The sequence below is a fragment of the Carassius auratus genome, chromosome 48 (assembly GCF_003368295.1).
Source record: "Carassius auratus strain Wakin chromosome 48, ASM336829v1, whole genome shotgun sequence".
In the NCBI taxonomy this organism is placed as follows: domain Eukaryota; kingdom Metazoa; phylum Chordata; class Actinopteri; order Cypriniformes; family Cyprinidae; genus Carassius; species Carassius auratus.
Window position 1 is genome coordinate 8,335,470 of NC_039290.1, and position 27,956 is coordinate 8,363,425.

General features: G+C 39.4%; 2 protein-coding genes and 1 pseudogene across 3 annotated transcripts; 2 read left to right on the forward strand and 1 right to left on the reverse strand.

The window, feature by feature from the left end:
* The first annotated feature begins 50 nt into the window (after positions 1 to 50).
* On the forward strand, positions 51 to 2,540 carry LOC113065745 (tubulin alpha-1A chain-like; annotated as a pseudogene). Its single transcript, XR_003279074.1, has 4 exons — positions 51 to 62; positions 956 to 1,178; positions 1,269 to 1,432; positions 1,514 to 2,540. The product of XR_003279074.1 is annotated as a tubulin alpha-1A chain-like (transcript).
* A 1,618-nt stretch (positions 2,541 to 4,158) lies between these two features.
* Positions 4,159 to 7,185, forward strand: LOC113065742 (tubulin alpha-1C chain-like). Its single transcript, XM_026237236.1, has 4 exons — positions 4,159 to 4,307; positions 5,504 to 5,726; positions 5,816 to 5,964; positions 6,072 to 7,185. Exons 1-4 carry the CDS (start codon positions 4,305 to 4,307, stop codon positions 7,044 to 7,046), a joined length of 1,350 nt encoding a protein of 449 aa, XP_026093021.1. The 5' UTR covers positions 4,159 to 4,304; the 3' UTR covers positions 7,047 to 7,185.
* A 1,639-nt stretch (positions 7,186 to 8,824) lies between these two features.
* On the reverse strand, positions 8,825 to 27,910 carry LOC113065740 (junctophilin-2-like). The gene is made up of 6 exons (XM_026237234.1): positions 27,087 to 27,910; positions 20,957 to 21,776; positions 17,005 to 17,123; positions 14,710 to 15,677; positions 11,241 to 11,337; positions 8,825 to 11,128 (listed from the first exon to the last, which is right to left on the reverse strand). Exons 1-5 carry the CDS (start codon positions 27,463 to 27,465, stop codon positions 11,257 to 11,259), a joined length of 2,367 nt encoding a protein of 788 aa, XP_026093019.1. The 5' UTR covers positions 27,466 to 27,910; the 3' UTR covers positions 8,825 to 11,128; positions 11,241 to 11,256.
* Between the last annotated feature and the right edge of the window lie 46 nt (positions 27,911 to 27,956).

Sequence of the window (27,956 nt, forward strand, 5' to 3'; positions counted from 1 at the left end):
AACTGTAAGAGCTCTCCGTTAAGAATCTTTTCTCACCGGCGCAGCAAATAACAGGAACAATGGTGAGAACACGGTTTCATATAGCCTAATTATTGATTGCTTATTTAATAACCTTTTTTATTCGACTAGCTTTTAAAGTATCTATATTTAACTAATATTTCGGGTATATAAAATATAGTTTTATAAAGAACATATTCATTTAAAGAAACGATTTAGTATACGTATTAAAAAAAGAAAAAAAACGCTTTGGTTTTGTAAATGATGTATTTGAATTATTTTAAAATTAATTTGTGCATTTAAAATATATTTCATACAAATAATGTAGTCACGGTTGTGTTTATAACCTAAAAAAAGAATATGGAAAAATAAGAGGTTTTGGGAATATGAAGCACGCTAGAACGAGACAACAAGAGAATGGAGCCGCATAAATAATCTGGGTGTAGCCGGCTCCATGCAGTCCGGAACAGTGTCATATTGAATCAGTGACGAAACAAAGAAAGATGAGATGCAGCGCCTCCCAAAGGATATGGTCATTTATTTTTTATATTTTTAAATCAAACGTCTTATTAAGAATATTTTAAAGAACGGTTTATTCGAGGGATGATATTCACGATTAAATGTATTTATTTGCAGAAGTCGTATCGCATTTCAGGGCTGTGGGTGAAGCTGTTAAATATTCATGGTGATGTAGACGGCATCACTTATGCAGCTGATGGACATCACATTACCAGTAAACCAGCAGTTGATTGTGTTATGTGATCGCTTCTTCTGACATGATATCTCACTAGGATATCATTGCACAGAAACAGGATATACAGGCTGAATGAAGCATGAGAAGTTCAAATGTTAGGTGAAATACTGCTTGACAAGCTGAAGCTTTACATGTGACTGAAATTTACATGCTGCAATGATGTTTGTTTGGTTTGACTTTTAACTTTTGCCTTTTTCTTCACAGCGTGAGTGCATCTCTGTTCATGTTGGTCAAGCTGGAGTCCAGATGGGCAATGCCTGCTGGGAACTCTATTGTCTTGAGCATGGCATCCAGCCGGATGGGCAGATGCCCAGCGACAAGACCATTGGAGGAGGTGATGATTCCTTCAACACCTTCTTCAGTGAGACAGGAGCTGGAAAGCACGTCCCCAGGGCTGTGTTTGTAGACCTGGAGCCCACTGTTATTGGTAAGAGAATGGGACTTGATTAAGTTATGATAATTGTGTGTCAAAGTGCTCAGTTCGTTAAAACATTTCTTCTTGACCTGGTCTGTGCAGATGAGGTGCGCACTGGGACATACCGTCAACTGTTCCACCCTGAGCAGCTCATCACAGGAAAGGAAAGATGCTGCCAATAAACTACGCCCGTGGACACTACACTATTGGAAAGAAATCATTGACCTGGTGCTGGACAGGATTCGCAAGCTGGTATGTAGTTGCAAATGATCAAACAAACTAAAAATATTTATATATATATTGGGTTAATAACCAAGCTGATTTTTTCTCAGGCTGAACCAGTGCACAGGCCTCCAGGGTTTCCTGGTGTTCCACAGCTTTGGTGGTGGAACCGGTTCTGGCTTCACCTCTCTGCTGATGGAGCGTCTGTCTGTCGACTATGGAAAGAAGTCTAAGCTAGAGTTCTCCATCTACCCTGCTCCTCAGGTCTCCACTGCTGTGGTAGAGCCTTACAACTCCATCCTGACCACCCACACCACCCTAGAGCACTCTGACTGCGCCTTCATGGTAGACAATGAGGCCATTTATGATATTTGCCGTAGAAACCTTGACATTGAGCGTCCTACTTACACCAACCTGAACAGGCTTATCGGCCAGATTGTGTCCTCCATCACAGCCTCCCTCAGGTTTGATGGGGCCCTCAATGTCGATCTGACAGAGTTCCAGACCAACTTGGTGCCCTATCCTCGTATCCACTTCCCATTGGCTACCTATGCCCCAGTGATCTCCGCTGAGAAAGCTTACCATGAGCAGCTCTCTGTGGCTGAAATCACTAATGCTTGCTTCGAGCCAGCCAATCAGATGGTCAAATGCGACCCGCGTCACGGCAAGTACATGGCTTGCTGTCTGCTGTATCGTGGTGACGTGGTGCCCAAAGATGTGAACGCCGCAATCGCCACCATCAAGACCAAGCGCACCATCCAGTTTGTGGACTGGTGTCCCACTGGTTTCAAGGTTGGCATCAACTACCAGCCTCCCACTGTGGTTCCAGGTGGTGATCTGGCTAAAGTGCAGAGGGCCGTGTGCATGCTGAGCAACACCACAGCCATTGCTGAGGCCTGGGCTCGTCTCGACCATAAGTTTGATCTGATGTACGCCAAGCGTGCCTTTGTGCACTGGTATGTGGGTGAGGGTATGGAGGAGGGTGAGTTTTCAGAGGCCAGAGAGGACATGGCTGCCCTGGAGAAAGATTATGAAGAGGTCGGTGTCGATTCTGTTGAGGGTGAGGGAGAAGAGGAGGGCGAGGAGTATTAAATTACAGAATGAAGTGCAACATGCAAGTACAATGAAATGGAAAAAATGTCAAGAAATGGAGATAACAACCAATGAAAATAATATTGTTGCAATTATTTGGACATCTGAAATAAACCTCCTTTCCAAAGTAATTAAGTTGTCTTAAATTATTGTGTATACTCATGTAGGTTATAGCAGATATAACCAATAATAGTGTTATAATTATCCACAATAGAACAGGTGACAAATAATTATGAAAGTTTTTAAATCTTTCACATAACACTTTACTCCATGGTAATACTGAGCAAAATGTATACATACATTCGTTAGATAGAAAACATTCCTGATGTATCTCATGAATGAGACAGAAATTACCATGCAAGTAAAAAGCTATTTCTCTTAACTTGGATTCTATCCAGAGAGTAACGGCAAATCAACCTTAACCTGTTAACTGTCACTCACGTTTTTGAAGATAGACATGAATGTGCATGATACAACCTAAATTTTTATAATTCATGACTGAAAACATTTTGTAACATGATTTTGATGTGCCATTTACATGGTAATGCAATGTCTGATTTTAAAATGGGTTTTGAAGGATGAATTTTTGAGATTTTATGTTTTCAAGTGATATATAACTTCTGATGATTTCTAAAAAGTGATAGGAAAAAAGGCAACGAGGAAGTCTTTTTTTTAAACAAAGGTAAAAGCTCCTTTGTAATGTAGATTTCTGAGGGTGCACTCTTGTCATAAATTCATCTATTACTTTTCCTACGTAATTTTTAACAAAAAATATTGGTAAAATATATATTTGGGAGTCTTAGACCTTTCCAACGATATATAGTTTGTCAAGATTAGATTAGATTTGATTGTATATAGTATAGTCAACGTAGGCGTCACCTATACGGGACGGGGTGACATTTAACAGGTTAAAGAACCATTAACCTTAACAAACAATAACGCAACATTCATTGCATCAGCAAATGAAAACATTTTCATGAAAGTCCTTATGACTGTTATGACTATTTTCATTTTTTATGATCCAGTTTAAAAATATATATTTTCCTTGCAACAACATTTCCATAAGATCAATCCAGTCTGTGTAGGTATATGAGGCAGTGCAGAAATCCAATCCACACAATCCAGAGTTGTGTGGTTTTCTGACAAACATAATCATCATAAAATGATAAGCTTTGGATGTACTTATGAAAATCAGATCTGAATCTGGATTACCAAGAAAGTTTCCTCATGCCAAGACTCTGATTAATGATATGAATTCTGCCTTTGTTTTTTGTTTTCTCTAAAAGGCAGGTAATTATGTGAGCAAAGACAAACAATATGCTCATTGTCAAAGATTTGATTAACAGGTAGGGTAACGCAAAATACATTTAAATATAACAACAGCTATTTATCCCCATAATTATGTACAGTTCTACACACCCTATTTTATACAAAAATATCAAAAGATAATTTTTTTAAATTTTCATCAATTATATTAAATGTTACATTTTCATATGACTAACATCCATCATTACTCAAGATCGACCACACTGTAGGACACAGACGTTATTGTTCAAAGGTTAGAATCAGCCAATAGGGTGTCACCGATTCTCAGACGAGCCAATGGGAATGTGACAGGAAGCGAAACTTCTCCTCGCATGCGCTCCGCTTTTGTGACGGCTGACAAAAAAAGTATAAATATTCCCACCCACCTCACGGGCTTTTCATTCTTCTCACCAGACTCATAAAAGTCGACCTGTGAGAGCGCTGATAAAAGCAAACCTACGATCTCCACCTTCTCATATTTATATATTTCTTTTTAGAAAAAAAAAATCAAGTTTGAAAATGGTGAGTATAAAACTTGTGTAACTTCTAGACATGTCATTATCGTTAAATATGGGTGTTTTACAACGTCTGTTATAACGGTGTTTTGACACAGCATTTAAAATTATGGATCATTATTTTAATATTTAGATGTGCTTTGGTTCTGTATGTTTAAGCATGTATCCTACGAAGTTTCTTTGTCTCCTCTGTAGGTATTTGAACTCGAGAAATAAACGTTTGGTTTTAAATGTTTTGTCTTTCTTTTCCTAAACGTTAATACGTTTTGGGGTCATGTTTAACATGTTAAAAAAAAAAGTTAAGTTATCTTTTAAAGTAACGTTAATGTAAAAATTTCGAGACTTCGTGTAATTTGGCGCACAATACATAGAAATAAAAAAACGTTTCGTTTACTTCCTTTATCGAAAACGACAGATAAAACACGGCTCTCGAAAAGATCGTGAGGATAGGGATATACTGACGTGTATAGTAAAATATCTTTTTTTGTCCTGATGTCTATTCAAAGTGACTTCTCTAAAGCAGTGTGCTGGAGAGTAGAGTTACCGGCACAGGAAATGAGTCAGGATGACCACGTGCTTTCCGTTGAATTTGATGAACTACGGTCCTCTTGTGTCGAGAGGTTTAAAGCTTGATAAGTTCTTCATGATTAAGCTTAAGTGGTAAAGTTGTTCATGAGCATGACCAGCCTAAAACAAAGAAGTGTTTCACCCGATTCCAAGTTCAAGTTGTATAGTGATATGCTAGGCTCTCACGTATTAAAATTAATGTCATCACTTGTTGTTCTTTTAAGATGTATTCAATTTGCATTTCATGTAAATGTTAAACAAATAATAAAAAAAAATTGTAGTTCTTTTATATCACAAAAGTTTATGTAATTAAGTAATACAGGCTCACTGTAATGAAACAGAAAAAAAAACACCCCCACCTTTTGAAAAAAAAAAAAAACGAATCAGAAGTGGATCTGTTTTCGTCAGCTGTTTGTGTGGTCAGGGATTTGTGTGACCATAGCAGTTCCTGATCTGCAGTGTAGGCATTTTCTATCAGTGCTTGTTTAATGCATCAGTTTCCATTCACATATGTTAACATGCTGATCAAAGTGAACGTGCACAACTGAATGGCTAAATTATTATTTGCAATGTTGACTTCAGGTATGTGTAATGTCTACAGATCTTTGTATAAATCTCTTTCGTCTCTCTTCACAGCGTGAGTGTATCTCTGTCCATGTTGGTCAAGCTGGAGTCCAGATGGGCAATGCCTGCTGGGAACTCTATTGTCTTGAGCATGGCATCCAGCCGGATGGGCAGATGCCCAGCGACAAGACCATTGGAGGAGGTGATGATTCCTTCAACACCTTCTTCAGTGAGACAGGAGCTGGAAAGCACGTCCCCAGGGCTGTGTTTGTAGACCTGGAGCCCACTGTCATTGGTAAGAGAATGGGACTTGATTTAAGTTATGATAATTGTGTGTCAAAGTGCTCAGTTCTTTAAACATTTCTTCTTGACCTGTCTGTCCAGATGAGGTGCGCACTGGGACATACCGTCAGCTGTTCCACCCTGAGCAGCTCATCACAGGAAAGGAAGATGCTGCCAATAACTACGCCCGTGGACACTACACTATTGGCAAAGAGCTCATTGATATTGTTTTGGACAGAATTCGCAAACTGGTAAGTAATTAAGTTACAACACCTTTGAAGTTAAATGGTGTTGAATTCCGTTTAATTAAAAGGCTAAAATACTTGATTGCCTTATTAACATCAATCATGTCTTTCAGGCTGACCAATGCACAGGCCTCCAGGGTTTCCTGGTGTTCCACAGCTTTGGTGGTGGAACCGGTTCTGGCTTCACCTCTCTGCTGATGGAGCGTCTGTCTGTCGACTATGGAAAGAAGTCTAAGCTAGAGTTCTCCATCTACCCTGCTCCTCAGGTCTCCACTGCTGTGGTAGAGCCTTACAACTCCATCCTGACCACCCACACCACCCTAGAGCACTCTGACTGCGCCTTCATGGTAGACAATGAGGCCATTTATGATATTTGCCGTAGGAACCTTGACATTGAGCGTCCTACTTACACCAACCTGAACAGGCTTATTGGCCAGATTGTGTCCTCCATCACAGCCTCACTCAGGTTTGATGGGGCCCTCAATGTCGATCTGACAGAGTTCCAGACCAATTTGGTGCCCTATCCTCGTATCCACTTCCCATTGGCTACCTATGCCCCAGTGATCTCCGCAGAGAAAGCTTACCATGAGCAGCTCTCTGTGGCTGAAATCACTAATGCTTGCTTCGAGCCAGCCAATCAGTTGGTGAAATGCGACCCACGTCACGGCAAGTACATGGCTTGCTGTCTGCTGTATCGTGGTGACGTGGTGCCCAAAGATGTGAACGCCGCAATCGCCACCATCAAGACCAAGCGCAGCATCCAGTTTGTGGACTGGTGTCCCACTGGTTTCAAGGTTGGCATCAACTACCAGCCTCCCACTGTGGTTCCAGGTGGTGATCTGGCTAAAGTGCAGAGGGCCGTGTGCATGCTGAGCAACACCACAGCCATTGCTGAGGCCTGGGCTCGTCTCGACCATAAGTTTGATCTGATGTACGCCAAGCGTGCCTTTGTGCACTGGTATGTGGGTGAGGGTATGGAGGAGGGCGAATTCTCAGAGGCCAGAGAGGACATGGCTGCCCTGGAGAAAGATTATGAAGAGGTTGGGGCTGATAGTGTGGATGGAGAAGATGAGGGTGAAGAATATTAGAAAAGCTTTTCACTTCCACTGCCCGTTTGGTTTCCTGTCGATTGTCATTTTCTTGTTTCTTTTCCTCATTTTCCAGTTGTCAACTGGCTAAAAGGTCAATCTTGAATTAAATAAAAATGTAATATTTACACATTCTTCATTTCTTGACTAATGACCCTGTACTTCAACCACCTTTTAGTACTGCTTTTTAAAAAGACTTTTATGTAGTATTTGTTTTCATTGTCTAGTTATTGCTCTTTGTTGCTTTGATTTGATTAGAGCGGGGTTTAACACCAAGTGAGCTTAATTTCTTTTAATACTTAGTTCTTGCAGTGTTGAACATATCTTATTTATCAAAACATAACTTGCTTAACCTGTTAATCAACTAAAATCCTCAATGTTTATGTTTTGGTCTGTAATATTCTTTCTGATTTCCTTGGACTCCTGCAATTTTGAGTGTAGTGTTAGCTGTCTGCTTTGTGTTGCATAGAGGGCAGTATTGCTTTACAAATTGCTGTTTTAGTCTCAGTGGCGCTCACTTTGGCTGATGTGGAATAGTGCAGCAGGTTGAGTAAGTGTCAATTGACCAGTCTTTCTTGAAGGCTTTTTATTGATTATGCTTGACTGTTCAAGTGTTGACGACTTGCCACTTTACCTGAGTGAAATATACTTCCCATGTTTCACAGTAAAAGTTGTTAGAAGAGGCCTGTGTACCACCCTAATCCAAACTGGGTGTGGTATTCAAACCATGTCAGGAGAATATGTCAAGCTGGTGGACAGATGGAGTTTAAATATATATTCTTTGTTCCCCTTTGTTTGCCTCTCCTAAGACAAAAGAAGATACAGCATTGACAGACATTTTGTGGTTATGGGCTGTGAATGTAGAATACACTGCAGATAATGGAGAATGTAATGCAACAGAATGTTCTAATGCTAACATTCAAAAGTAAAGAGAATGACAGTTGCACAGTCGAAACATGTTGGTGCATTTTTTCTTTTATTGTAATGACTCCATTCATGAGTGTGACTGCTGAAACAAACTTAACAGTCAGGTGAAGAGGGATATTTGCAGGAAAACCTCAGTTAATGCAATGTATCAACCATGCTGAATACCATGTTTTTATTTGCTAAATTTAAAGTTAATGTTGCAAAGTGGTGAAAATGGCACTCGAAGGAGTCCTATTAAGCTTTTTCACTTTTTGAATTTTAGTCAGTGTGTAGTTTATATGTTTAGGCATAAAAAAAGATCTACAAAGTTAAAAATCTCAAAGTCCATTCCAAAAGGAGATATTTCGTTATATATCGTGTGTGTGTGTGTATGTATATGTATGTGTATATATATATATATATGTATGTATATATGTCCTTTTTGAAGAACTACAACGAACTGCTTGTTTTAACTACAGCGTTGTTTTCCTGGTTTTGTGATGTCACAAAGCGGACCATTAGAATATAATTTAAATAATTCCCTCCTACGAAAATTCCAATGGTTTGGGGGTGGGTAGGAGTGAGGTCATGGTTATATCCATTGGTTGAGTGCATTGGACAAGAATGCGAAGTAGTGCTTCATGTCCAAATGATTTGGAGATTCTGAGCACCACTGACAAAACATCTAATCTAGTAACGTGTGGTAAGTACTGTTGCTCCATAAAAAAACAGTATGTGCGATCGTGAATATCGAAAGTGAAAGAAAAACCAAAAAGCGAAAAAAAATAATGAAGTGCATGGCTAAGTTATATAAAAGAAAGATTAAAGTATTCCATAAAATAAGACTTGTACAATTTGATTTCATGCCGATGTTTTTTTTTTTTCAAGCAGTTTCAATGCCAGATGGCTCCACAATGACCGCAATTTATATAGGCCTACAGTATTACCCAATCATATAACTCTGGGAGAAAATATTGAAATATATATATTTTCCTCCAATCATGTATTTATTCCCTGTAGGGGTTTGGCACGTAATTTTGTTTCCAAAAACGATATTCGTGTCCGGCGGATTGTGGGGGTATGTGGTGGTGGGATCACGGCCAAACCCTAGTTATCCTCTAATATGTCTTGCAATATGCGTGCATGCAAAGGTTCTGTGCGATCCTCTTGTTCAATATTCCCGGTGTCTGAAAACGGGTCAAACTGTCACCATGAAATCTAAATTAAAAATGTTTATTTTTTAATTGAATACTGTAGTGTTTATTATAAATAATTTATCAGTGCACTTCATTATTTTGTCACAAACGTTTGCCAGCTTTCAATGACTGAAATGAAACATGCTGGGTTTCCCGCCAACTGGCAGCACGGGTGACCGAAATATAGTCGGGTAAACTGGCAGTGGGAGGGTTTCACGAACCAAAACCGAGACCAACATTCCAGCCCGGAACGCACATTTTCAAAGAAGACTAACTGACTGTTGCATTGTTTTACAGATAGACAAATATATTAACTTAGCATCTTTCTTGAATATCTACAAACATATTATGGTATTTTTATGCTTTAGTACAGTCAAAAACTAACATTCAGCACATTTAACTGTACAGGAGCAGACAGAACTTACTGCTTTGGCAAGGGCCGACAGTAAAAAAAACACAATCTAAGCTGTTCGCCAATCACAATGCACAGGGACAGCTAACCAATCACATCATATCTCGGTTTTCGTAAGGCGGGCCTTCATCAAATCCCGATATAATCGAGCCGTTTGTTCCAGGCTGGGGAGAAAGGTAATGGTTATGTGAATTTTGTGAATAATAATGCGTTTTTCGAACCACCAAGCATGAGAGAATGTTCTAGTACACCCCAAAACAAAATCAAGACTGTGTAAAAGGGCATAATAGGACCCCTTTAAATATCTAGTGATTTTAGACATTTAAGAGGCATGTGAGAAACAAGTGGCTAATATCTGTATTTCGGGTGAATTAGGACCTGTAAACACTTAATCAAATTAAACTTAATTAGTTATTCTAGATAAAACGTTAACACCCCTTTATTTATTCAATAAATAACATTTTGCACAGTTACAATATTTTCTATAAGACCTTTGCAAATTTGAGGTAATGCACTACTCTATACGGGTTAAATTAGCTAAAACCATGAAATGTTTCTGAAAATGTCCATGATTTAGAAATTTACAAAAACACTCAAATGTGCACATACATGCATAAAAATGTGGGACATGTACACTTGCACCATCTGGTTTGAACATTCTTAAATCTTTTGCATACCGTTTTATGACTAATACAGGCAAAACAAAAGGCAGGACTATCACAAATTCACAGTACAAGAGTTAGTTAGCCACAACATATTTTTTTCCCCTTCTTTTTTTTTCTTTTTCCATTCAGTGAAGAGGTATTTTTAGATTCTTGTTTAAAAACTCTCACGCCAACTTGTGGAAACCTTCTCTATAGGGATGCTTTAGCTTAAGAAAATTAACCATGTTACATCTTCATAGACCTAATTTTCTAATTAGAATATTCTCATTGTGGAATACTTTTTTCATCATGGAAAATCCAAAAAAGTGTTTTAGCAATTTATTTTTCAGCCATGTTGACTTTTATCATGCAGGGGATACTTTAAGACATTAAATTTGTATTTGCATACAGCATCAGAGATTTTGATGAATGCCACTACCTGGTGTTAAAGCATTAGTGCACTGGTGGAATTTATGTTTGTTCAAGCCATTGAACAGAAGAAAAAGTATTGACCCATTTCGTAATGTCATAACTATTTGTTTATTCTCCAAAGATGAATGTTACATGCCAAATGACATGTTCTGTTTTATAGAATATGTATTGTGATTGCGAATGTACTTAACATCAGTTAGCCCTTATAGATTATTCAGTTTCACCTGCATTAGACTTCAGCAGAACTGTTAAATGCAGTAGTACCTTTCACAAACAAAGCAAATGTGCACAAATGCTTTATTCTATAGCATTCTGGCAAGGAGATGCACTGATCATTTAGGAGCACTCAGTCCAGTTACAGATGACAACCAACTTTAGAGTAGCTTAGGAGGGCTGGTCTGAAACTGGATAACGCAACAACAGAGCCGTTAATGGAGCGCAGTGCATTCTCACAGCTCCCCATGGTCGTTTCTTTCACCTGGATGGTTTTGGCTAGAAAAAGGTGTGTGAAATAATACCCACAGTGATTTTACAAGGAGAAAAAACAGTTACTCTTAATGAAATTCACTCAAGAAAAAATCCAGGATATATGGTGGCAGCTTACCTTAGGCTTTGTCATCTCAAGACAAGATGTGAACGAAAAGAATTGCCAAACCAATGTTCAGGAATATAACCATGCAGATCATTATTGTGTTTGGCCCCTATGAAAAAAAAAAGTGTTCACAAATGTTAGTGTAAAGTAAAATTATCAAATGATGGTGCTCAAGGCTGTACTTCGCAATTGCTTAAAGGCCAGCTTAAATCATCAGAGTTACCTCCAACCTTAACAAAGCTGAACCAGTAAATGTTGTCTTCAGGGCTACTGGAAACTTCCAGGCAGGTGTGCTGGAGCTAAACTCAGTAAGAATGTGGCTCTCCGGGAGCAGGATTGGACATCTTGGCAGCAATGTCCAATCCTGCTCCTGGAGGACCACATTCTTAAAGGGTTAGTTCACCCAAATTATATGTCATTAATGACTCACCCTAATGTCGTTCCAAACCCGTAAGACCTCCATTCATCTTCAGAACACAGTTTAAGATATTTCAGATTTAGTCTGAGAGCTTTCTGTCCCTCCATTGAACATGGATGTACGGTATACTGTCCATGTTCAGAAAGGTAATAAAAACATCATCAAAGTAATCCATGTGACATCAGAGGGTCAGTTAGAATTTGTTGAAGGATCGAAAATACATTTTGGTCCAAATAAAAGGAAATGACGACTTTATTCAGCATTGTCTTCTCTTCCAGGTCTGTTGTGAGCGTGTTCACAACACTGCAGTGGTGCTGCTGACGTATGACGCTGCTGATGTGTTATCTTTGTTATTGGGTGCACCAGAAAACAAATCATCAGCGTCATATGTCAACAGTCACAGCAGTCGCACTCACAACAGACCCGGAAGAGAAGACAATGCGGAATAAAGTCGTCAAAGCCGCTTTCACACTGCCAGTGATTACCCGGTATATGTGCGTGTGTTCACACACACAACTTGTAAACGTCCCGTAATGACACGTGACATCAGAATGTGATGTGTAATGTACGAGTCGAAAACACTAGGCACGTAACTTTCACTTAAACTGGTGAACGATCTCTGTTTCAGCGCAGAAAGTGAGAAGCTGACTGATCTCTGCGTGCATGTTTTTTTTTTGTTGCAAATGCTGATCTGCCTTCAAACATGGTAAAAGAGTCACGTGATAACGTGCGTCATCACTACGACACACCCTTTACAGCATTTGTTCTTGCTTTTGTTCACACAGCGCTCGTTCCGGGACTGAACCCGGCAATGCTACTAGGTCCCCAACCCCAGACCAATCCCAGAATAAATCCTGGGACGTGTTTACGTTCACACAGAAGGCGACCCCTGCAATGTTCCAGCAGTTTTCCAGGTCCAACGTGCAGTGTGAAAGGGGCTTTACAGAGTTTAAGGTCCATTCCTAATTAAACACACCTACACCAACTAATCAAGGTTTTCAGTAATGCTAGAAATTTACCAGAAATTGTGTTTTGGTAGGCTGGAGCTAAACTCTGCAGGACATTGGCCCTCCAGGAGCAGGGCTGGATACCCCTGCATTAGAGGAATCAAAGAAATAAATGCCTCAACTCTGGCATTCAAGGTCCACTTTCCTGCAGAGTTTAGCTCCAACTCTAATCAAACACACTTCAACAAGCTAATCAAGAACCTTGTCCAAATACCCATACTTGTGGTCTTTGCACTTGTCTACTTGACTACTTCTATGACGTACTTCCTGTATTTGGCCCAAGTGTTCAAGTGAGGATGAAGAACACATCTGTGTGTCAAACTTTTCATTACCTGATGGGCCACACTTATAGTATTGTAAAAATGCAAGTGTTTACATAGCTTTATTTAAATTTTAAATACTTGCATTTTAAAATCAACTTCTAAATGTCTGTTCATTAGTCCCTATAACATGACAATTTTAATTTGTGGTGCTTCTAATTAAGTAAGTAAGTAAGCTTTATTTCTATAGCATAATTAAGTGATAAAAAGCAGTTCCAAATGTTGTACAAAATAAATATACTAATCTATGCAACAATAAAACGTGTAGCACTTTGTTTTACAACCAAATTATATGTAATATATAATTATCATTAATATTTATCTTACATTGGAATGGTTTCCGTGACCTCTCGAAAACTTGGCCAAAAGGCTTGCGATTTATTTCCACAACATGATGCATGATGGGATACACTAAGCCTTGAATACTGCTCTTGAGTGTAGATTTAGGGTGCTTCTCAATTCTTATTTGTGCATCCTCATTTCCTTTCCTCGCATCTTAGCTCCACCCCTTCAGGAGGCGAGGGAAGGACGCAGGGAAAAGACTCGAGGATCGAGGAAACCATCATCAGCTGTGCTAAAGGGATCTGCCCTTAAGTTGTTAAAGTTGGTTAAGACAAATGTGAAGGGGGAGGAGAATTTATACGTGTGTCAGGTTTTTCAATGAAAAACACTTCTTCAAAAGATACACCTTTGTATCCTCACTCATAGCTCCTCAGGAAGCCTCCTCACTCCTCGAGGAAATGAGGCGAGATAGTGAGAAGCACCCTTAGTGTGCAATAAGGGTACTGCGTTTTGGCATTTTTAAGATCTGGACAGTCTTGAGCACTTAATTCCTGTCGTGTGCATGTGCTCTCAAGTGGGCAAGACTGCAAGGTATTTGGACAAGGCTAAGGTCTTTGGGATGACAAGAAATTACTGGCAGATGAGTTTGATCAAGGTTAGAGGTAAACTCTTCAGGAAAGTGGACCCTGAGGACAAGAGTTGAGAGCCCCTGACTTATTATTTCAATTGCAAGAGGTAGGGCTTTTTACACATTACAATCCCCCCCCCCCCCCCCCCCCCCTCTAAAAACTGATTGTTGGGACCTATGCTCAATGAGCCAAAAGATGCTTCTGTGATTCAATGCAAAATTGAGTTTTTGATAGACTGCAAGGGGCTTTGTGAAGGTGAGCATTTCTCATTTTGATGGTTCAGCCTTGTATAAATATGCCTTGTGAAAAATGCCGGAGCAAAAAATGTCTGAGCCAGGGCATAATTTCAAGGATCTGTTGGTGTTCCAGAGCAGTGTGTTCCACTCCACTCAAGAGCTGTTTAGAAAAATGAGCTTTCTCATAACATGGCCTATTGGGAGGACATCTGAAGCTAGGATGGTGGGCCACTGTACAATAAATTGAGATTCAATGATTAATGTAGTAAAACAGGGCTATGATTGTTCAAAATGTACAAATCCAGGGACAAATAGAGGCAGATCAGCTTCAGAAAGGGTTTTTGAGGTGAGAGTCGTGGGACAGAGTAATGTAATGTTTTCTTTTTTCCTTAGGAAATCTAATAAAACTTATTTGTAGATTATGTATATTAAGTTTTTTTTTGTTGTTGTTGAATTTGTTAGGCTATGCAAATCTCAAATATGTATTCAATATTTGGAATATATCTAATGGGATTTAAAAATCAATTGAAATGACCAACTGAGATTTAACTTGTAATCAGAATACCAAGGTTTGATTTGTTATCCTTACCTCATCTAGCTCCAGAGGTTCTTGTATTGTTTCGCTGGGGGCTTTCAAAAGAGACCTCTGCCTCGTCTCAGTTTTGGCCTCGATCTTGGCAACTGGTTTAGCAACCGGCTTGACCACAGGTTTATGTTCTGGGTTAGGCACTGACTTGGGCTCAGGCTTTGGTGCAACTTTTGGAGCAGGGCTTGGTTCTCGTTTTGGCGAAGGTTTAGGCTCCATTCTGTTGGTTAATTTCTTCTCCTCCCTGACTTCTGTCCTAGACTCAGGCTTGCTTTCTGTCATTGAAGATGGGCGCTCATGTACAGGCTCCCTTGTTTCATCTTTGTGTTTGACTTGAGCTGCCTTTGGCTCTGGTGTGACTGCTTTGGGGGACAGCTTAGGGGCAGAGCGAGGTGGTGGAGGTGACTCTTCTTCGTCGGTGGTGAGGACGAGATTGGTTCTTACTGGGGTAGCAGCAGGGACAGGTTCTGCTACTTTTGACTCTGAGTCCATGTTCTGCAAAGCTTTGATTTCCAGGTCTGAACCCTGCTCTGCTTTGGCGCTCTGGCGGCTAGGGGTACGGGATGGGACCTTACTGCTGGGAGCAGAATGTTCCTCAGGACCTGCATCTGGAGCGGGAGCAACGGCAGGAGTGGAAGACGGGGTGGTGGGTCGACTGCTTGGCCTACTACCTGCTCTACTGCTGCCTCTGCTACCGCTGCCTCGACTGGCCTTGTCTCCATTCCAGCTGCCGGGGCTCAAGAGGTTGGGATCTTCCCTGCTTTGTGCCTGAGGAACGATGACTGGAGTAGGTGAGGGGGTGCGTGCAGAAGTGGAGCTTGGTCTTAGACTTTCCAGCTCATTCATGAAGGGGCTCTCTGGGGGTGTTGGTAGGGAATCTTCAGCTAACAAGGGCTCGTGCATCCCTGTGTCTGCATTCTCATTGCTCTGAGCAATCTCCTGCAAGGCTCGTTTTTTTATATACTCAGGACCTGAGGGACACCATGTGATGCATGTTTTATTAGAATGTAGGTTTAATAAGTGATATTGATACTGGCTGATTATAATTTAGCACTGACATATTATACACATACAATCATTTTTAAATGATAGGTTCAAAGGTGCACTAATAACAATGTTTTGCAGAGTTCCTAAACAGCCAATAAAACTGCATGAGGCTCTCTGCTGCCCCCACTAGCTCTGAAGCTGACCGATACCCAACATAAGTTGATATTCTCTGGAAATGGTTGAGGTAAATTTTTACAGTAGACATTTACAGTTACCTTTTTTAAACAAACAATGGTCAAAAGTGTTCTTGAGGTGTGCCTTTTTTAAATTTGTGTTATTCTGATTATTTCAACCATATAAACTTTTCTGCCATTCCTGATAATTGCTCTCTCAGATTCATTTTCGAAATATAAAACAGTGGATGATAGAATAAAGTGCACTATAATCAATTTATCATGCCAAAGTAAATAGCTTACTGTTATTTTAGTTTTGATTATTTTGATTGATTGATTTATGTTATTTTGTTTGATTCTTGCAATCGCTGACAATTATGAGATAATTGCAAGTGCATGGATGGATTAATTCGACAGATTACTGGAGTCTATATTTAAATTTGGTGCCTCACTTTCAGTCTATCTCTAAATATTTATCACATTATCAAATTTCTTTTCTATCATTTTCAAAAAAGACCAAAAGAACCCTATAATGTATTTTTATCACTGAAACACAAGACCAGGGTGTTGAATAGCATGTTCAGTTTCAGGCTGACAGGTAGCTGACAGAGGCCACAAATGCAAACAGTCAGGGACGGAATAAAAATTCTGCACTTTAAGAAGAAAGATGAAATGTGATCACCTCAACAGAACAAATACAGGCAAACATCCGATGGCTTATTATTAAAATAAGCAAATAACTATAATTATGCATTCTGTTATGCTTGTCTACAGCTTAGACGTAAGATTTTGGAGACAGACAGTGCCAAAATAAAACCATCAAGAGCTTAGCAGTGCCCTTCAGATAGACAGACACAGGAACATGGTGAGCTGCTGAGGGGCTTGTGTTTTAGCAATCTAATCCCATTTCAGACACTCAGAAATGTTTACATGTGGGGTTTAGAAACTCAAGACATTAACAGCACAAAGACTGTTCTGTGATAAATGCTGCCATACTGTAAATCTGACTTGATGTCTGGATTAACAAGCATTCATCAAGCATCCAGACTCTCACTGGACTGGGAGGATCCGAACCAGCCCCGGTTTCTTTGGCCTCTGTTGATTATATATTTAGCAAACAATGAAGTCTTCTACTTACCTGGTTGATGGAAAGAGGGAGAGAGCTCTCTGGCAACTACACGAGCGATACTAGACTCATTGTTGGCGGCTAGGGCGGCCTGTTCTGCAGCGTCTCCTTTACTTTTAGCATGGGTTGTTCTGTGAGGAGGGAAAAAAGCATGTAGTCAGTGGTATTAAATCAAATACTGGTAAATGCAGAGAAATCCAGTTTGTTTTGTGCTTATTGATTATATCTATCTATCTATATATATATAGATTATGGCTCAGCTAGTAGCACATGTTATTAACAATTGATATATATATATATATATATATATATATATATATATATATATATATATATATATATATATATATATATATATATATATATATCAATTGTTAATAACATGTGCTACTAGCTGAGCCATAAGGCCCAAGCATTTCTTTAGCATTAATAAAACCATAACAGAAATGAATTAGGACTTTGTTAACACCTGTCTACAGTACAACAGATGCATACAGTAAATGTAATATGTTTTGGCAGTGATTCAGAGGTGAACTATTAAAGGAAAGCTATGTTTATTGACATTAGATTAAATAGTTTACTATTATAATGTGGCACAGATACTGCCAGTTCTAATATAGTTGGGTATTTATGTTATGAGAGGAAAGGCATGGGAGTGAACCTTTTTTTTCTCTCTGTTTTCAACTTGTCTCTTGTTTGTAGAACCAGAGCAACCCAAGACATCCCGTCTCATCTTTATTAGGAAAGATGGGTTAGCAGTTGGTTAGGTGGCAGGTGGTTATTTATAGCAAAAGAGGGTGTCCTCTTCACCCATTGAGCTGAAACTAAAATACATCACTCTTTTAACACCCTACACTTCACAGTAAGAGATGAGAACTGGTGTACTATGATACACCGCTATAGAGAAGACCACCTTTATTCTCTGGAGCGTGCATTGGTTTTATTCATTCATGCAAACTTATTCAGGGGCTAAATTATTCATGTTTTTTATTTGTGTTGGTCTCATTAGGAATTACTGCACTGCATAATTACAGTGCAAGCCTCAGGACCTTTTTTTTTTCTTAAAGCACAATTTGCATTTACAGTATAAGAACTTTTTTAACAACGTCTGTCTTTACGCATGCAGTAACAGATCACGGTTAAGATTTTTGTTTGTCACTTTGATTAAAAAAAGCAATGTAGCATTTACTCTGTGATATTTTCCATACTGTAATGTTATCCTTAGTTCAAAATAGCCCGACTACTTAAAGACACTGTACTGAGGGTGGCTGTCAGTGGAAGGTTTAGAAAGTTCAGACCCTCCCAGTGGTATGTCATAGATATACATTTACAGTAACGTCTGCATTAAGTTTTTGACCGATGCTTTCATGAATTCTTGCCGAAATTTATATCCATAATTGGTAGTTAAGTTTTGAACTCATTAATAGCCAACTTGGAATATTTCTTAAGTTTGCCACACAAAATTTAAAAAAGAGCTATGAATAGAAAATATGCAACCTTTTGGAAACATCTTGCAAAATGTAAATCAATAACACTTGCAACTCTAGTTTAACTTTTAGTAGTGCTTCTCATGTGGGAATTATTATTTTTTTCTTGGATATCATGACTTGTTTAAAGACCTGTTTGTTAACATTTGAGATGAGACCAGAGAAGTAAAATAAAATAAAAAAATAATAATATTTGTTGGTTGATTTTTGTTTAAGCTTTTTGTGATGGTGTTTCCCCCCGTCTTTTATTACATCAGGTATGTCTGTATGAGTGTCTAAGAAGCTGAGGATAGAAAAGGGCTATCAGCTGTTGCATTCCCCTGTGATTGTGATATAGCAACAGTGCCTGTTCTTTTTTAGGCAGGCCTCCTTTTCTGACACCAGACCCATGTGCGTCATTTACAGCCAGTGCCATGGTCTCGGAGGAGTTTCGTCTTCCACACAAGACCCTCTGCTGTTCTAAATACACTATGATTAGAGCAAAGGGGTTAACCAGCACCTGAACAAAGTCCACCGTTTTTGTTTTTTATGTTGTTGTTGTTGTTGTTGTTGTTTTCCACTTTTTTATCAGTAGTGGCGGGAGTTATACTATTTTATTATTTTAATTAATATAAATATTTTATTTTAAGTTATTTTATTTCATTTAGTTATTTTACTTAATTCAAAAATTGTATTTCATTTCATTTCATTCATTTACTTTATTTTGTTGTTATTTTATATTTTATTTTTATTCAAAGTTATTTTATACTATTTTAATAATTTTTATTATACTATTTTATTTTACACCATTTCTTATACCTAGTTATTTTATACTGTTTTATAACATTTTATATAATGTTGCTTTATACAATTGTATTTTTTATTATTTTGTATAATACAGTTATTTCATATTATTTTATAACAATTTTATTTTATAGGTTTTTATTGATGTATACTATTTTATTGTTTACTATTCTATTCTATACAAAGGATTTTAATAAAAAAATTATAAACCTGCTCTGGACCATAAATCTTGAGAAGGAAAAATCTTAACTGGCATATACACCAAAATTACGCCAGTCATATTGTAAACAAAACATACACGTATCTCCCTTTCACATCTAAAAAAATAAATAAATTGTAAAAAAAAAAAGAATCCAGTTAATATTATGGTGTAAGAGTTTCTTTTAACCCATACACCATTCAGAAGTAGAATACATTTTCCTGTTCTTATCCCCATGTTGACCTAGTGTATAACTGAATAACAACAAAAACGTTACTGCCAAGTTCAGTGTAGACAGCTGTGTGTTGGTTTCCAGTTAGCCTTTCTGATCTGTCTGGCTTGGTGTCAGGAGTCTGTCTCTTATTGCTGATAATGATAAGATCAGGTTTCTCCTCTACAAACAATGATCTGGCACTGGCTATAACACTTGAGAAGTGGTGTGGAGGTGTTTGGTAACAGTAAGCTCCTTATTTGAACAGTTTTGTCTTGTATGTTATTCTGACATATACATGTTTTGCTTATGTATAAGGAATGGGAATGTCTTCTTTTTTCCCCCTTGTGCTTTGATTCATCTGGTTTCAGTCTGCTGTCAGGTTGTCATCTTTTATAATCTTTGAATTATTTTTTATGTGGTGAGCATCAACAGCGGCGAGCATCTGATGACTGAGAAGCCACGGCTGTTTGTCTTTGGCTTGTGCATCTCCTTACAAGGAGGGAAGATTTTATCAAATCCACTTCACCTGAAATTAGCCCACTGTTTATAACTGTAAGCATCTCCATGATAAACTGCAGATGCTGTCAGAAGTGTATGGAAATCTAAATATTTGACCCTTCAGGGAAGCTTTATTGTTTGTGTCATGTGTTAGACTCCTCTTTATCATGTCTGGAGCTCAGCCTAGCCACTAAGACGCCATGCATAGCTTGGATCATGTGGCCTGCTTTGAGTCTGTTTGTTTTTGCATTTGGGCAGACTGTCTGGAAACCAGCACCAAGGTGGCATCAGGATGTTTTTTGTTATTGCGCATGTTATGTAAAACCTACAAAACATCGTCTGGCAGGCTTGGCTTGGGCTTGTGTATTCTGAAAACTAGAGGTAAATCTAGCTGAGAAGAGGTTTGTGGAGAGTGTATTATTATTATTATTAACTATTAATGTATTTATTTATGTATTTAGCAGCTCAGTCAGGACCACTCTGTGGCCTGTTGCACGTAGCTATTTGAACAAACTCTTAAGTTTCAGAGTAGGTGTAGATTTGACTAAATCAAACAAATCCAACCGGGTTTAGATCAGGTTCAGTGGGCTCACAAAGATCTAAACATTCTCTGTCAACTTAGGGTTAGGGTTAGGTTTATGAGTTTGTGATTAACTCTTGGACATGTGCACCTGGAAGTGTATCACATGCAGAAAACAGCCAATCACACGGAGTCGACCGTAATTAATAGCCGACCAAATTCAAAATCAGCTGTTGTGAGCAGTTAAATGATTCACTCCTTACCTTGAGTTGGCAATTTCGGCCTTCTGTTTGGCTATGGCAGCTGCCCTCTGGGCTCCTTCCACACTGCGCTCCACTTTTTGCTTGATCTTAGTACCCTTCAGCTGAATTACCTTCTTCTTTACAGACTTCACCAGCATGTTGTTAATGTACTTGCCTTCTTCTTTGCCACCCTCTGCGAAAGTGGTGCACCCATAACCGTGCCGTTGGTTGTTCAGCCATTCGCCCTCATATTTAAGCCCACTAGAACGTTCACTGATCCCATAACCCGAGCGCTTGTCGTTTTTCCACTCTCCCATGTAGACTTCAGTGGTGGTGGCGTCAATGTCTGACTCCACTGGGGGAAACTCCTGACCTTCACCTTCTCCTTCGCTCTCACCCAGGCTGATGGTGGAGTTTGCATCGCTGGCAGCGGAGCTGAGAGCTGACCCACTCCGCAAAAAGCTAAGCTTGCTCTTATTGCTGGAGAGGGAAGTGCGGGAATCGGACTTCTTCAGCTTGCCTAGAAGTGAGCCACGCCGGAAGAGGCCTTTCTTCTTGGGCTTGACTGCATCTGGGTCCACTTGCAGGGTGAGGGCAAAACCGCCACGAGATGGGCCCAGAGGCATGGGAGTGTTGACCAGGGTCTCCTGACCAGATGCGTTGGTGGCAGTGATGACTGGGATGTCCTGTTGCAGGAGTGTCCCATTGCTGTGTTCACTTCGCAGGGAGCTCAGAGAGTTTCTCAGAGGAGAACGCACCACCGCTGCCATGCCATAGGGAACACTTTGACGTACTCCATAGCCGTGTCGCATGCCGCCAGTGAACTGGCCCTGGAAGGTACCTATATTGGCAAAGACATCAGTCAGAGAATGGTAAAGGGAAAGTCCACCCAAAAATACAAGTTTTGTCATTCCAAACCTGTATGGTTTGTTTAATAGATCTTTCAGCATTATTACAGATTTTTTTTACTATTTTTCTTGTCATTTAAAAACACTGAATTATTTTTCTGTTACAATTAAATGGCAGTACCAAATAGACCACTAGTTTAAAGGAATAGGCCACAAAAATAGTTCACCCTTTGCAGTGAATGGGTGTCACTAGAATTAGAGTTAAAACAGCTGATTGTCTCAATCATAATAAATTCGTAATTACTTCTTTTGGAGTGAAAACTGCATGTTTGTGGGAAAGAAATAAACAGATGCTTTTTAACTTTAAACAGATGTTTCTGGCTAAAATATGAATTATCTATCTACATTTCTTTCTCCAGTGAAAAATCTTTATTGACTGAATCAGGAGAGAAATATGCACACCAAGCACCGTTTGCAAGCAAAAATGGTCCTAAACAGTTCTAACCTTTCTTGGGCTTTACTTCAGCCATTTCTGAGTAAATCCTACAACATTTTTATTTCCGTTTTTAATTGTACACTGAAAATCAGTGGTATCCATGTCGTTTTGGACCTCACTGACTTTCGTTGTAAACTAAAGCAGTTAAAGCATTCTTAAAAACAGTTTTGTGTTCGATGGAAGAAAGAAATTCATAAAGGTTTGAAAAGACAGGAGAGTGAGAAAAGGCCCATTCACACAAAGAAAGACAACTCTGATAATGTTAACTGATAATTCTGATAACTATATTGGCATGCACAATAATGTTCTATTTATTTGAAACATGTTTGTGCAGTTTATTTCAAAAGTCATGTTATCCCAATGATATTGTTCCTCTGTTTCTTTATTGTTTTAGTTTTGGTGTGGACCCCCCTGTCCTCAAAGAATTAAACCAATTGTTAAAACGTTATATTTATTGTCATCGAGAGTTATCGTCCTTGGTGTGAACGAGCGTCCATTGATGACAGAATTATCATCCCTTCAACTAAACTACAGATTGTATTACAACACTGCATTTTATTCAAATTTAGGCCACCCGTAAGCTCATTGTCACTTCAGGCATGTGAAACAATGGACAGTGGTGCAACTGCTAGCGAGCCGCCTCTTTCATATCATCCTCTGGGGTAATAAACCACGTGCAGTTATTTATGTCATGGGGCTTGTGGGTCTGGTTTGGTCATGCAACACGTATGAGATCCATCAGTCCTCAGGGATGGGCTGGGCAGAAGAGCACAGGCATGGCTATTATTGTGCCTTTTATTCACACAGTGCTGCACTAGCACTTAACATTAGTGATAACTCGGCTACCAGCTCAATTGATACAGTATATATAAGACACCTATATGATAACTTGTGTTATTGCATCCTACTCTGTCATAAAAGAGTGAACCCAAAATGTATTCGGACTCTTAAGGCCTGTTCACACCAAGGAAGATAACTGTTACAATAACGATAAAGATATCATTTTAAAAATCATTCTAAATTTAGAATAATAGTACTGCAGAGTCCATAACTAGAATGACAAAGAGAAATAATTTAGTTGGAATCACTTTCAAAATGATACATTTTTCCAGCTGATTAATAATAAAATCATTGACAGCCAATCAGAATCCATCCAGCTTTAGAGAACTCGAGGTTAACAGAATTTTAACATGGCTTGGTGTGACAATAATATTATAACAGTATATTTATTAGTATTTATTTTGTATATACTTATATAATATATTGTACAATATTATATGATATTGTATAATCTTATATTGTGTGATCTAATAAACATTTTCTTAAATGTTTTGCTTTAACAATGCCATTGTGCTGTTTGGTTTGATAATTTGCTATTTAATGCCATGACATACATACATTGTTAAGAGTGGTATAAACATGCAAATGGTTTTGTTTTTTGCAGTCACTGTGCAAACGCAGAAGGTCTGTAAATCTAAATAATGACAAGAACGCTGATACTATGCTGATAAAGTGAGAAAATAATAGAAGTAGTGGTCTGAAGTGACTATTTAAGACAAGATAAAAAAAGATTAAGACAAAAATAAGAGAAAGGAAAGTCAGTAAGATGTCTAAAATTTTGCTATAAAAGCCTAATGTGCCCCCTAAAAAAAGAAAAACGACTTGGCCACCAGTGAATGAGCCTTTTTATTTGTACTCACACCACACATCCAGAGAGAACAGGATTTGTGATACTAATTTGTAACCACCCTCCATTCTGCTCTGGAAAATGTTTCTTAGCAGTAGGCATTTACCCAAAAGGCCATCTGTGGTAGCAACAGGGTTCCATGATTGTAAGCTTCAAGTTAATACTACTAACATGAATGACTGTTCATCTCATTTTAATTAATTTTGATATTGCCAAAGATATATTCATAAGAATATATAGCCATGTATAAAAGTAGGTAAAGTTTGAACTCACTTTTAGACTGCAGTACTGTATTTATCCTGTATATGAACATGTTAAATCATATTATCTTTTTAAACCAAAATTAACTTTTTATCAATAAGTTTACATTTATTTTTACCTTTCATGGGAATTTTTGCCTTTATAATGGAAATTGTTTTCTAACCTAATTAAATGTATGCATTATCTTTTGTGCCAAATTCTTACATTTACAGGTAAATTCAAATAGTAAGATAGGCCTACTATAGGGTTAGATGCATTCACTAAGACTGTTTAATGCAGAACATGAATCAATATTTAATGTTGCAACATTGGGTGGGGGAGGGTCAAATATACTTTGAATATGAACCTAAAAATGACAGTAGGTGGCAGAAAATCACTACATGAGTGAATGATTGAGTCATTCATTCAACTGATTCATTCAAACGGCCGATTGATTCAGTAATGAGAATCTCCCCTTGTCCAAATACCCACACTAGTGGTCTTTGCCACTGGAAAGTGCATGCGTGCAACATGAAATAAGCGCACTCCACACTAGCTTGAATACCACTCCGGAGTGCATAGGAGGGAGCTTGGGAGGAAGCTTTGATGGAGGACAGACCCCCGGGAGGGGGCCGGCAGACAAACAATGGAGGGATGAGCCAGGGAGGAGACGACGGAGGGAGGAGCTTGGATCAGGAGGAATCCAGCTGGACCCAGGCCACAGCCATAACAGCAGCCCAAGGTGGAGCCGATGGTGTGAGGAGCCATGGAGGAGGAATGGCCACCGATTCCAGGGGGCTGACCAACGGCGGTGGAGCAGGTGTAGGAGAAGCCCAAGACAGAGACAGAAAGCCAATAAGTCAAGGGGATGCGGAGGATCCGGGGGGGCAGGGTGGAGCCGAGGCATCTGGCGACCACGGCGGACATCCAGAGATCCACGGCGGAGCCAGAGTAACTGAGGACCAAGGTGGAGCTGGCGGGAGGAAGGAAGGAGCCCAATGGAGCTGGTGGTGCACCAAATAGATAGTGGGCTGAGGGCGAGCAGAGGGGCTGCCAGACGACAGCGGTGGAGGAGACAGGAGCAGGAACTGGAGGACACTTTCTAGGATTGAAAGCCTCCTCAGGGCTGGATGAGGAAACCAAGGACAAAGGAGGGCTGATTGGAACCAGCGGAGACAACGGATAGAGGTGGCAGTTCAACCTCCAGTTCAGATTCCCAGTCTAAAAGATCCTCCTCCTCATTTTGGTGGTCCATACTCTGCTCTCCCTCAGCCACGATGCAGGAGGCAGAGCTCTACTCCACACTCACTCTGTCCGCGGCGCTCTCCCTTGCGGTGGACACTGTAGCTGACTCTCGTACCTGGTCTGACAGGTTGGGATCTGGCTCTCTTTGCATCATTGGGCTCAGGCTTATGCTCCATACCATGGGGAGATGGAGGGCTGGGCTCTGGGTCGGGAGTGGCATTGGCAGAAAAAACGGAAAACAAATGGAGAGGAGAGGGGACAAATGGAATTCAAACTGTATATAGGTTGGGTCTTTTGTCACACTAAGCTGCCGGAAGGAACACGGAGCCAAGGATAATCGAAATAGTCTTTATTTAATCCAACACAGGCGTAAATCCAACAGTGAGAATGGGAGGAAGACAAACATATGAAAATGGTAGATCTGACAAAACTGAACTGAAAGGACATTGCTTATAAAGGTATGATAATGAGGAACAGACAGTTGCAGGGAATCAATTATGATCAAACTAAACGAAGACAGGAAACAGACCAAATAAGGAAAGACAGGAACTAAAACACATGACAAAACAGGTCCAATCCTGACAGGAACCAATATGGGAAATACATCATAAGTTAGTTGTTGAGTGCGAAGACCGCAAATCTGGTATTTGGAAAAGGGGACTGCTGTGTGTTGCTAAGAGAGGCAAAACAGTTCTGCTGTGACTTTGTTTGAAACTATTTTCGTTGTCAAAACAGAGCAAAAACAAGTGTATATTAAGTCACTTAATAACTTAGACTATTGTTTTTTGAACTGTTAATCAAATCAATATCAAATCTGCAATTGTGCTGATATTAGAAGAGAGAAAAAAAATCACTCTTCATGTGCCTATTAACTGTCAGATGATATAGGCTAAATATAAAAGACATACAAGTTATACAGGGATACCCCCCCCCCCCCATTTTGGGGGAAATGTAGGCTAAATGTATTTTAATAGACTAAATCACGCAGTGAAAGTGTGAACTCTAAAATGCATTTGCTTTTGCTCAGTAGTCTAACCTACATCATAGTGTAGATGGCCCATGCACTAGGGGTGTGTTTTTACGATATCACCCTAGACGATAAATATCGAACGCCCCTAGCTTTTATTCAATAAACGGTGATCTACTATTCAGTTTTAAACACGGGCGATGTGTTGCACTCTTCAGTGGTAACACAACGCGAGTAGGCCTACGCGACAGATGTAGTCCGATACCGGAACAAACGAATCTTATTCTTGTTTTTATTATTATTATTATTATTAATCACTCAAGAGTGTTAACTGATAAGTTGAAATAGTCGATTTTACTTGCTTTTCTTTAATTCAATTGTGTGTGTTTTTTAAATGAATGGAACATTTTAGTTTATAGAAGGACTAGCATTAAAATTAGTTCTGATAGCCTGAGATGTTTTCTGTTTACATCTGAAATGATCTAATTTTTCTAATGGAATGAGGGGTAAATGCAAATAAGGATTTTGAGGACTCGGAAGTAGAATCACTTAACTCCTCTATGATTCTCGTCCCTAGGTGTAAGCGTTGCGTTACATAACCATTGGTCTTAAAGTTTAATCTCACAGACTGCAGTTTGAACTCACAAAAGTTCATTCTTCGACCTTACCGGCATCCGCATAGGTCTCCGTGCCGTAACCATCCTGCAGTCCGTTATTCCAAGTGCCTTCGTACTTGGCACCACTGGCCTGGCTGATGCGCGTCCCGTATCTGCCTTTAAATCCGTGCGTCCACTCTCCCTTGTAGAGCCAGTGTCCCTTGCTCTCCACACCTAGACCGTGACGCTTTCCTTGGGACCAATACCCCTCGTAAGTGTTTCCACTCGGCCAGGTATACACTCCCACCACCTCGAACCCGTAATTCCAGGAACCGGAGAACTCTCCTTGTCCTTTAGGTCCGGTACAGATCCCGTGCCCGTGCGCTTTACCTCCCTCCCAGCCTCCACAATAAGCTCCGCCATCATCGAACTCAAAGCGACCTCCGCTCATCACGCTTAATGCAATCACCACTAACTTATCAAAACTTTCCGATGTGACTTTAAAAATCAACAATAACGAACGGCTCAGTCTCTGTCAGGCGCTGTTAAATCCATCTGTCAAACTCCACAGATGCGTAAAATGGAGATTGGAGATCCTTTCCTTGTGTTGAACTTCTAGAATCGTCGTGTACGCGCATATTTTGTTGATAAAGGTAATTCCTTAAATAATGTTTGAAAAATGAAATTAATGTGCTAAAGTTTCAAGTTGAAATTACTCGGCAGAGAGAGGATTGTTTTTTTTTTTAGTTACATTATATATTTTTCAGTTTACAATGATCTAATCTTTATCTTTAACCGAACTGTCGAGCCAGTGGTCTTTCATGGCTTTCAACCACTCTCCCAGCCTCCCCTCTTGCACTTGGAGCTCGTGGATATGTTTTAGCAGTCCCAACAAGGCTACCAGATCCTAACACTGTTCCAAAAATACAGGCCAATCGCCCC

Bases quoted from the DNA above. Each gene is read 5' to 3' on its own strand.
- LOC113065740 (XM_026237234.1), bottom strand. From the start codon at position 27,465: ATGAGCGGAGGTCGCTTTGAGTTCGATGATGGCGGAGCTTATTGTGGA. The intron at 21,777-27,086 runs GTAAGGTCGAAG...TTGCCAATATAG, and splicing joins GGAGACCTATGCGGATGCCG to GTACCTTCCAGGGCCAGTTC. The intron at 15,678-17,004 runs GTAAGTAGAAGA...GGTGTCCCTCAG, and splicing joins TCCCTCTTTCCATCAACCAG to GTCCTGAGTATATAAAAAAA.
- LOC113065742 (XM_026237236.1), top strand. The intron at 5,727-5,815 runs GTAAGAGAATGG...CTGTCTGTCCAG, and splicing joins CCTGGAGCCCACTGTCATTG to ATGAGGTGCGCACTGGGACA. The intron at 5,965-6,071 runs GTAAGTAATTAA...CATGTCTTTCAG, and splicing joins TGGACAGAATTCGCAAACTG to GCTGACCAATGCACAGGCCT.